Here is a 12,014-nt window from a genome sequence, read left to right as displayed (position 1 = left end):
AATATGCTAATTAACCATCACTCCATCACAAAGATGGCTGCACCCACAGCTGAGGCCAAGTTCCCATAAGGAGCCTTAACAAGCAATCAGCAGGGACCTGAGGCTACGCCCTCCTCTGTCCCCGTGGGGCTTGACGGGGGACCTCAGGCTGGCAGGGCTTGACGGGGTATCTCAGGCTGTGGCACCCACCTGGCGGGGCTTAACAGGGGACCTTAGGCCGCCTTCCACACCCAGCATGGCTTGACAGGGGACCTCAAGGTGCGCTTCCCGTCCTGGTGCTGGGCTAGGGGACCTCAGGCTGCTCCTCCCACCCCAGTGCCAGGCCAGGGGACCTCAGGCCACAGCCCCCACCAGGTGGGGCTTGACAGGGGACTTCAGGCCCCGCCCCCCCAACCAGCAGGGCTTGACGGGGGACCTCAAGGTGCGCTTCCCATCCTAGTGCTGGGCTAGGGGACCTCAGGCTGCTCCCCGGCCCCAGCGCCAGGCCGGGGGACCTCAGGCCATGCCCCCCACCAGGTGGGGCTTGACAGGGGACTTCAGGCCATGCCCCCCACCCCAGCACCAGGCCGGGGGACCTCAGGCCACACCCTCTGCCCCAGCACCAAGCCAGGGAACCTGAGGCTGCGCCCCACTGCCTGGCAGGGCTTGATAGGGGACCTCAAGGTGCACCCCCAGTGCTGGGTCAGGGGAACTCAGGCCGCACCCCCTGCCCAGGGGGGACCTGAGGCTGCACCCCCCTGCCGATGGGGGTTGACAGGGCAACACAGGCCATGCCCCCCACCCCGGTCTGGGCTGGGGGACCTCAGGCCACGCCCCCCATCCTGGTGCCGGGCCAGGGGACCTGAGGCTATGTTCCCTGCCTGGCGGGGCTTGACAAGGGTGGGACTAGCCAGGTCTGGATCTATCCCAATGAGGGGGTGGGGAGGCCGGGTCTGGGTCTCACGCGATTTTGAGGCGCATATGGGTGGGCAGGGACTTGACTCTAGGTCCCGTGGTGTGCCCCAGACTCTGACAGGAGTAAAGTTTTCATATACATTTTACTAATTTTCTTTCATCTCTCACACTTCTATTACAGAGAAAGGGCAAATAGCAGTATTAAATTATTTCCTCTAATTAATACCATTTTAATGTATTCATGCACCGGGCCACTAGTAACTTAATAGATAGCCTTGTCACCAGATAATTCACAATCTAGTTTCAGGATGATGCTAGAGGGATGATGACCCTGGGAAATGGACTCCTGAGTTACTTAGTGTGGCAGTGAGCTCTCAGGCAGCTAGGGAGGCGGCTGCTAGGGCTAAGACATTGGCAAGGCACCATCACCTGGCACCCTGACTCATGCTAAGCATGTTTGTGTTTCACTCCAATGTACTTTATTTCTCTAATCAATGGATTATATAATATTAAAATGAATGGTAGTAACTTTATCCAAATTGAGGCTGAAACAAATTATTTTTGCTTAGACTCCATCCTACCCCTGAATGCAGCACTTTTAAGGGCACTGCTGTTTGTCATGTGACTGTAGATGAAGCAAAGATGGCATGTGGCGAAGGGTGGGCTGGAAGTGACACTCGGAACCCTTGGGCATTAATTTGGTTTGTGAGATGCTTAATCTGGTCTGTGGAGGCACCAGTCCTCATGGTCTCAGGGCCTGCTCCTTTGTATGAAGGACACAGATTGCCACTGGTCAATTTTTGTCTCCTTATATATATCAGATCATATATTATAGATTTTATTAAGATAAATTTTCATTCCTATTTATTTACTTGTTGGTCCGAAAAAAGTACAAGCATTCATTATAATTCTAGGAACATATTTCCTGTAGCCCTAACAAGAAAAGTACTACATTCTAGGCACCAGATCCTGAGAGTTGACTCCCAATATTGAAAATAAAATACACTGGTGGTAAAAAATTATATATTATTAAACATCTTTAATGTAAGTCTTATTTTTCTTCAGAATATCCCTTTTCACTTTCTTCCTTTTTAAAAAAGTATTTTTATTGATTACAAAGAGGGAGGGAGAGGTAGAGAAATAGAAACATCAATGATGAGAGATAATCATTGATCAGCTGTCTCCTGCACACCCCCTACTTGGGATTGAGCCAGCGACCGGGGCATGTGCCCTTGACTGGAATCTGCTCTTTATTTTATAACTCTGCTCAGTATACAGCCATGCTGGGCACGGGCTACTCCAGGTTCTTTCTGATGCCTGTGAATGAATGAACTGCATACTTGATATTAACAGTAACAACATCATCTTAGAATGCCTAAAAAATGTGGAATTAAGATTGAAATGCATTTTACCTGCTGACGTTTTTCAAACTCCAATTTGATCCGGGACTTGATGCAATTGCATGTGTCCTGATATGTTTGCTGCAGAGCAAGTTCCATGAGGTGCTTGTGGTATGCTCCCGCCAGGTTCCCACAGATGAAGATGATCACATTGGCCAGGATCTAACGACACAGAGAGAGTCACTCAATAGGGTGAGTGTTTAACTCTTGGATACAGCAATAACAAAATGCACATTAGCAATAGTCTTCCAAGAGATGTCTCTGTGGGAAGTTAATTTCATTTCTATGTCCAAAGGAACATTTTTATTTACTTAACAGGAACAGCTATTGCCTTTAGGGATTCTATCCCCTTCTTGGATCCATGCCTTTTGATAGTTGACTTGGCAGTCCCTCCCTTATCTGTAAGCTCAGCCACGTGATTTGCTGATGCGAAAGTAATGTGGGTCGGAGTAACCACTCTGCCCTGACAGCTCTGTGGTTATTGGGGGGCTGGGGGAGAAGCTAACACCTATATTGAAATAAAATATTTTAATTCACTCTTTAATAACCAGTGACTTATTATGGGCCCTCAGTAGTTAAGTGCTTGTTGAGCACTGCATAACATCACAAGACTTAGATTCCAATTTGACATCACCACTCACATTTCTCATTCTTGTCCTGATTTCTGCATGTACTGGTTTTTGTCACAACAACTGCCCAAAACCCAGCTTTTGAACAAAAGGAATGCAGTGTCATCTAATGTTGAAACCATGAACTACCTTGGGCTTGTGGTTGATGGTGTCTGGCAGATGTCAAGTGCCGCTGTGTTTCCCTTGAGCATTTATAACATGATGAGGCACCCTGGGTGCCCTGGCACACAGTTTGGAAACCACATCACAAATGAAGTACAGTTTCAACAAAGTAAATAAATATATTAATTAATTAAACAGAGAATAGAAAGCCATTCAAATTATAATGGGCACACTGCCTATTTTCACCTTTGTAAACTCAGAGAAGGTATGTTTGATTGGATCAAAAATATATGAGACTTGCTTGCAGCTTCCACAGAGGTGTTTGTTTCTGCAAAGTAAACCTGATCTGAAAGGAGTATTGTGCAGATTTTTAGAAGACACATCTCAGAGTAGCTATGGGTTTAACCTTCTGGGTTAAAGTCCTGCCTGGGTCATTATCAATAGCAGGAGCTTCCTCTCCAAGTCTTCCTAAAAGACAAGAAGCAGCAATCTAACATACCACATGAGTTCAGTTCCATTCAAGGTGTCGTTCCCCCTGTGCACCCCCCCACCCCCCCGCCGCCCGCCTGCCCCAAATGGTGTATACATTTTATCTCATGAGAGGTAAAAAGTCTCATGAAATGATAATTTACAAAGGCTTCCAGATTGGGCTTCACACACACTTTTTCAGCCTATAAATAAAATAAGAGACATAGTTCCAGCCCTCATCTGGGACCATCTTAATCATATTTTAAAACCCTCTAGTGATTCCAAGTCTAAATGTTATTTCTGCAATGAATTAACATGCTTCCTGATGGTGTGAAGACATATTTTACTCCAGGAATGAAACAAATCCCTCCAAGGCTACTAGAATTCCAGAGAACATGTGTAAGAAGTTAAAAATACTCACTTACATTTTCCAATGGACATATTACATAATAAACCTGTCCACTAAAAAAAATCGAGAGCAAAATTATTAGATGAGCAATCCAGAAGTACTAATTTTTAAGGAGCATAATAAAGAGTTGAAATCCTACTCGACAATTAACAAAAGTTCTTTTTATTTTGTATTATATGTAAATCAGGCTTAACCAATTAGAGCAATATTTACTAACTCACTGTACATTTTAACTATTTGAGGAACAGGCTATCTTTCTGATTTAACAAGACCATGTGAGATATGAAGTTAATAGAAGCAGCAGAAAAGTTGATTGAATATCTAAAAGAGAAAGTAGTTCGAGAAATGATCTTTACACTAGAAAGAAAAGGCAGGTGGGATGCAGAGCTTCCCATGGTCCTGGGTCCTGATGGTTGTGTTTCGCTGAGCAAAACATTTGAAATGCTGGGCTTGCTACAGGGAATAGTTTCACATGGTCAATGGGGAAAAAAAGGAAACATATGTACTATTATTTGTAATACTTTAAACAATAAAATAAAATTAAAAAAATTCTATAGGCAATCACTGCAATGAAAGATGCTGATGGGGAAAAACGTGCCAGGCATCAGAACCACATGGGAGAATTGGAATGGAGGAAACAGTTAGATTTTAGAAGACCCATTTAGAAATTGCTTTTTAGAGTTGAAATTTGACCACCAAATTCCACCAATTGCAAGAAGAACACTTGTTAACTTCCATGCATAAGAAAACCACACAGCCCTGGCCCATGACCTTGATTAATCAGTTGTCACCAGGCAACAGGGATTCCAGGCTCTAGTTCATTCCCGACAACTTCTATGTCATCAATCTCTCCCTTATATCAGTCCCAGCAGCAAGTAAGCCAGCTCCTAACCAAGCAGTACCATCCCTTAACACATATAATCTTTTCTTCTTCTCCACTTCTCATTTTCTCTTTATAGCCAAACCTCAAAGTTTGTCTACTTAAGCTCTTCCTGCTTTTTTGACCTCTGACTGTCCATATCCCACTTCAAATGATGTAGCAATCTCAAGATACCACCTCTTCTCTTGTCGGTCACTGATCACCTTTAATTTTGCCAAACCCATCAACTTCTTTGTGCCCTCACTACCATGACTCCTGAGCAACACCCTCAGCAGGAGCCGGTCCCTTTCTCTGGCCGAGAATACTGACCTCTCTTGGCAACCTAGGCTCTGCTTTCCCTAGGGTCTGCCTAGGTGACTCCACCTTCTGTGACTTAAATGTTTTACTCTCCAGGCTTCTGTGTATGATCTCTTCCCTTGAAATCCCCCCAATTTCTTTCATAGAGTCATCTGTACACCTGGCTTTTCCAACACCATCTAAATAGCACAAATTCCTAAAGGTAGACCTTTAACCCAGATCCTCCTTCTGATATCTGGACTGAGAGGAGCTGGCATCCCCACTTTAATATCTCACAAATTTATCTTACATTGAACTCTTTATACATCCCACCCCTATCTGCATATTCAACTTGACCTCATGTCCTACCTCCAGCTCCACTCATCCCTTTTGGGGTTCCATCTCTCCAGGCTCAAGGTCATTGCCTACCTGTCCCATCTGGTTGGTGCATTCCTCTAGTGGAATTATACTTTAGGCTTTTGAAAATTGATGTCTGAAACAATGCATTCTCAATGTGGGCCATCTCACTCCCTAGAGGGCAAACAATGGCTCTTGGGAAGAGAAAAATAAAAAAAAATGTACTAATACATAAAACACACATATGCATACATCACATAAATAAATTTGCAATTGAATTTCAGGGGGGTGAGTTAGAGAAAAAGTATCTAAAAGAGGCCCCTTAGGGGATTGTAATGGAGATAGGTGGAGAAACATTGCCTTAAACATTTACTTCCCATGCCACCTGTGCTGTCTCCATGCTCATGGGTAACTTTCAGATAGAGTAGATTTTTGCTTCAAAGAGAAAAGGCAGGAGGTAGTTTCATACAGCCATCTGGTCTACCTGATTCTTCACGATAAATTAAACAGCATTCTGGGTTTAAATATCATTCTTCTTCGCTTTTGTTAGAGCAAATCAGCCTTTCAAGTCTGGTCAAGTTTGGATTACTAACAACATCACACTTCAGAGCTTCCCTGACTGAGGGCCACTCCCTGCGGAGTGAACACTCCCAGGTGGACAGACACTATCTGTGTGGACAGGCTTCCCCAGGAGACAGGTCTTCTGTCTGATTACATCATTCTTTAAATTAAGAGCAATTTATTTATAACTCCACCAGCCACAGATTTAAATATACCTTTAACAACCCACTTATCTTTCCTATTTAGTAATATACATAAATTACATCCAATTCTGCACATGACCTTTGCCATTGTTTAGAACTATAATGAATTTAATGAAAACATCACCATAATATGCAAATGTAAATTTCATGCACACACTGTGCTTTATTTAGAGAACCAAAGACTTATCTTTTAAAAGCATGCTGTCAATTGTAGGTGCCTTACAAATACATCTTCTGATTCACTTTTAGCAATTGGAAAGATAAAGCTTCGTCAAGGTATTTTCCTCACAAGGGCTCACTGTACCATGGTTCTGAAACAGGCTATGCATTACAATCACTTGGCCAGAGCCCATTCCTGGAGAGTCAGTAGGGTATTATTTTTTTAACATAAACCTCCCCAGGTGAATACATTGTGTACTACCACTGAAGAAACTAACTCAGATTAAAAAGTAGACTACTAAACTTATGTGCCCAGAGCCCATTCCTGGAGAGTCAGTAGGGTATTATTTTTTTAACATAAACCTCCCCAGGTGAATACATTGTGTACTACCACTGAAGAAACTAACTCAGATTAAAAAGTAGACTACTAAACTTCTGAATAATGAAAGAATTCAGGTTAGGAAAAGAGCTGAGGATTTAATAACAGAGGGAATTATGGATAATGCTAAGGAGGATGAGCTTCTCCCAAAGGAGGTGGGCCTTGCTATTCAAACTAACAATGTGAGGTATGGTATAATTCTTTTAAACCATAAGAAACTCAGCCTTCCACTCTTTTAGGAGGGCTGTTAGACTGATTTGGGGAGGGAGGTAAGGCTGTAGAAAGAAAACTAGAAAATTAACTTGGATAAAGCTGAGACTAAGTGATAGGGTATGGTGGGGGGAAAGAGACAGAATGAAATTAGTAAGAGATGAACCAAGGCCAACCTCACTTACTCCCATCTAAATAGTCAAAGGGAATCTCAGACAACCTGCAATAACAGATGAATTAAGACCAGAGGTAGGGATTGAAGACTATGCACATAGGGTAACATCACTTCTAGGAAGGGCAGGTTCCCCTGTAACTTCTAAAGGAATATTCTTAAATGCACATTCAGAGTGATGGGGCTTTTACCTATCATGTGAGCATATGTTTAATTTTGAAAGCAAATAGCAAACATTCAGTAGTTTCTAAGACAATTGGAAAACAGAAATCAGCAAGTTGAAACTAGTTAATAAATGAACATTCTGAAGTTATAATTCATTCTTTTGTTCCTTTTTTTTTTTTAATATATTTTATTGATGTTTTACAGAGAGGAAGGAAGAGGGATAGAAAGCTAGAAACATCGATGAGAGAGAAACATCGATCAGCTGCCTCCTGCACACCCCCCACTGGGGATGTGCCCGCAACCAAGGTACATGCCCTTGACCGGAATCGAACCCGGGACCCTTCAGTCCGCAGGCTGACGCTCTATCCACTGAGCCAAACCGGTTTCGGCTCTTTTGTTCCTTTGTTAGAGAAAATCAGCATCCTAAATCTGATAGCATTTAGATTAACAAACCTGATTAAGTTTGGATAATATTAAGGGATAACACTTCAGAGTTTACAGGTGTAGCCTTCATTAATTAAAAAAAACATTGCATTTACATGATCATTGACCAAATTTAGATTTAAATGTTAAACCATATCTTTCATGCACAATATTACACTTTATTAAGTTATAAAAATATTTTTACTTTTATTAAATTTTGCTGAATGATTGATTAGTTAACTAATGCAAATAAAATATAATCTTCATAATTTTTTCAGGTTTCTCCGTCATTTTCACCCCACATCACCACTGGATGCAGGATCACAGGAGAACACTGTAGCAGGGGCTGTAGCAGAACCTCTGGTAGTAAAACACCTGGGGGAACCCTCAGAAACACGGTGTGTACCCTAAATACGTCCTCCTCTCCTCCTCATGTTTAACAGGAGCTTACGGATGGCTGTGCTGGAGCTTTCTGAACAACCAGTCAAAACCTTTCCCACTCTTTCTCCCCTGATACCTCCCACTACAAAGGGTGGAAATGCATACTTTTGCATTTCCAAGTTTTTATATAACTCAGAGTAAAAGAAGATGTGAATGAAATTGGCTTTAGAAGAGGAAGAATCCCTGTGTTAGCATTAATCTCCTAGTAAAAAGGAGCAGATGTAATTCATGGGAAACTTCCACTTTCCTACTCATTCTACTTGCTCTGAATGTAGATGAAATGGCTAGATCTTCAGCAGCCCCCACATGACTGTGAGAGAAAAGCCAGTGGACCCCTGGAAGCATCAATCCTGATTTCATTAATCTGCTGGACCTACATCAGTAGTCCTCTACCTTCACATTTCATTTCACTTGAGGCAAATAAATTCACATTTGTTGAAACCTCTGTAATCTGGTTTTCTGTTTCCTGCAGCCAAATGTAAGTATGACTCATATGACTGGGGTATCCCCATTGAGTCAGCATATATGGCCTTCCCTATGTTGTGGCATACGCTTCTGTTACATGTAGTTTTCTGTGTGTGTTTGGTATATTGCTAATGACTTAAGATTATACATAAAAGCTATGTATGGAATGCACCTTAATGAGGCTGGCAAACCAGTAAGAGGAGAAATTCAAACCAATCCGAGGAAAATTAACCTCTTTATGGAGACAATAATGTCAAGAGAGGTTTGAGTTGGGGAGATGGGTTGAGTTATGTGTGGGAGCAATTTCTAGAAGGTTGGCCTTGAGATAACTACTAAAAGGTGGGAATGAGGTTGCTCCATGTGTGAAGGTCTGTAAGTTGAGAGGAGGCAAATCCAGCCACACTGGGAAGACATCCAGAGTGTACTAGCTAGAGGGATTAAGAAAGAGTATTATGAACAAGGTGACATGTTCTTTCCCTCAAAAAACTGACTGTATAGTTATGAGAATATAATAAAACTAGAGGCCCAGTGCACGAGAATTGTGCACTGGGGGAGGGGGGGGGGCTTCCGCAGCACGACCTGTGCCCTGTTGCAGTCCAGGGCTCTTGTAGTCTGGGCCCCCTCGCTCCTTACCACCCGCCTGCAGCAGGGGTGGCGGGAGAGGCTCCTGCCACTGCCACTGTGCTTGCCAGCTGTGAGCCCAGCTTCTCGCTGAGCGGCACTCCCCCTGTGGGAGTGCACTGACCACCAGGGGGCAGCTCCTGAGTTGAGCGTCTGCTCCCTGGTGGTCAATGCACGTCATAGCAACTGGTCATTCCACCGATTTGCATATTACACTTTTATTATGTAGGATAATGTCAAAACAGATTTTGCTCAGGTACTATTTTTTACAATTCTTTATTGTTTAAAGTATTACATATGTCTCTTCCCCCCCCCCCCCATTGACCTCTCCTGGGCCACTCGCACCCCCAGCACATGCCTGCACCCCCCTTAGTGTCTGTGTCCATAGGTTATGCTTATATGCATACATACAAGTCATTTGGTTGATCTCTTACCGCCCCCCTCTCCGGCCTTCCCTGCCTTCCCTCTGAGGTTTAACAGTCTGTTCGATGCTTCTCTGTCTCTGGATCTATTTTTGTTCATCAGTTTATGTTGTTCATTATATTCCACAAATGAGTGAGATCATGTGATATTTACCTTTCTCTGACTGGCTTATTTTGCTTAGCATAATGCTCTCCATGTCCATCCATGCTGTTGTGAATGGTAAGAGTTCTTTCTTTTTTACAGCAGTGTAGTATTCCATTGTGTAGATGTACCACAGTTTTTCAGGTACTATTTTTTGATGGTACTGGATTGAATGGTACTCTCCTGTTTAAAAAAAAGTTATGTCCACCCTGACCAGTTTGGCTCAGTGGATAGAGCGTCAGGCTGTGGACTGAAGGGTCCCGGGGTCGATTCAGGTCAAGGGCATGTACCTTGGTTGCAGGCTCGATCCCCAGTAGGGGGCATGCAGGAGGCAGCTGATCAATGTTTCCTGGGGCTGGAAACATCCCTCTCCCTTTCTCTCTGTAAAAAGTCAATAAAAATATATTAAAAGAATAAAAAAAAGGTATGTCCACCTATAATCTGTGAATGTAACTCTATTCAGAAAGGATTGGATTTGTGGTCATCCTGGATTAGGATAAACCCTAACTCCTATGGCAAGTGTCCTTATTAGGAGAGAAGACAGGGAAAGTAGTATGGAGACTGAGGCAGAAATTAATATTGTGAGACAGGAAAACTGGGGCCACCAGAAGCTGGGGGTGGGGTGGGGAGAGAAAGGATCCCTCCCACACACAGCTTTCGAAGGGAATGCTGAGGACACTTTGATTTTTGGCTCTGGCCGTCTGAACTGTGAGAAAGTAAGTCAAGTTTAAGTCATTGAGTTTGTAGAAATGTGTTACAGCAGCCCTGAGAAACTGACACACTGGTGCGCAGTATCATTGCTTCTGAGGAAACATGAGAATTCTGCAGAAAGGCAGGGTGTTCTTTCATTTGACTTTGCAATTAAGAGCAGTGACTTTTCCATCATCAAGCATGATGCAAGGCACACAGATGTCCCATACATGGCCCCTGAAGGAATCAATGAGAATGAATGAATGAATGAATTGTGTATACCACCTCGATGCTCCTATTGCATATGTCATCCCGTCTTGTTTCGCTATTAGGAAAAGAAAACAAGTCTCTACTAGGGAGAGTTGAGTGAAGGGGGCAGCAAGGAGCAGTGCTGGGACCCCTGATGGTCCATGAGCTACTCAGAGCAGCTCTGAATCCTCCCAATTGCTAAGGAGCTTCAGAGGATGGAGTCTGGGGGTACCTACTTCTCAAAGAGGGTTCTGTGTGGTTTCCACCAGAAGCTGCCTGAACATTTGCTTTGAATCCTGCCCAAACCACCATCCCAGCCTTACCCTGGCCCCTGCCTCCTGCTTCTTTACCTTCAGGCAGACATCAGAAATAGCAATTGGCAGAGAAAGGGAGGAACAGCAAAAGCTGAATTTTATGTCCTTGCCCTTCAGACAGTTAAAAAAACGATCAAGAGAGAGATTTCTGGGTTTTGCTCCTAGTACAGCTCCGACCTGAAACAAGTATTTTGAGCTTGGCTGTTAAGGGAGCTCCAAAAACTGCTCATAGAGCTGCTTTGCTTTCCCTCAGTCCCTTGGTTTTCCTTTACCTCACTCTCCAGGCCTACGAGGAATCAGAGTATCATGGCTGTATTATTTGTATGTAGCCCATCTTAATTGCTGTTTGAAACAAAGAGAGGACTGATTTTAAAGTATTAATGACTCCAATTCACCAACAAAATAGAGACTATAACCTCAGGGATACAACATCTATGATAATTATGTGAATACTAGTTAATAATAATAATAATGACAACAACAACAATGAAAATAACAACAGCAGCAGCTGAAATGCCAGCTCAGGTATACACAGCATTTACATTGGACCAAGCATTGTTTCAAGTAAAAGCCATTTATTAATCCATTTAATTGCTTTAATGGCCCATTTTATAGATGGAAATGTGGGGTAAGAGAGGGAAGAGACTGACTCTCGGGTACCCTGGGAAGCCAGGCAGTCAGAATGCAGAACTCACAGGCTCAGCCTCTCCACTCCTCTGCCACACAGATAAGGAAATCACAGAATGATTTTTTAGGACAACATTTTAGGATCTTTCTCGTTGTTCACATGTTCTCAAGGAACTAGTAGACAGTTCCAGAAACTACTCACTTGGTAATTAGATTCCTCTTATAAATACCAATTGTGTCATTAGTGAGGGAACAAGGAAGCTACTTATGAGCATGAACTTGAAGTTTTGTGTTGACTTGGGTTCCAATGCCCCACCCATAGGCTAAATCAAATGACAGGGCATTTGATCATCATG

General features: G+C 43.2%; 1 protein-coding gene across 1 annotated transcript in view; it reads right to left on the bottom strand.

Annotated features, from left to right (window-relative positions):
- Positions 1–12,014, bottom strand: part of ADCY2 (adenylate cyclase 2) — a 312,377-nt gene that overhangs the window by 148,706 nt on the left and 151,657 nt on the right. Inside the window, exon 4 of the mRNA XM_080681480.1 lies at positions 2,307–2,456. Within this exon, the coding sequence (XP_080537606.1) occupies positions 2,307–2,456 (150 nt within the window). The remainder of the gene's footprint in view (positions 1–2,306; positions 2,457–12,014) is intronic.

Source organism: Plecotus auritus (genome assembly GCF_963455305.1).
Source record: "Plecotus auritus genome assembly, chromosome: 7".
Taxonomy (NCBI): Eukaryota; Metazoa; Chordata; class Mammalia; order Chiroptera; family Vespertilionidae; genus Plecotus; species Plecotus auritus.
Note: the sequence above shows the minus strand (reverse complement) of the source record. Positions and strands in the feature narration are given on the sequence as shown.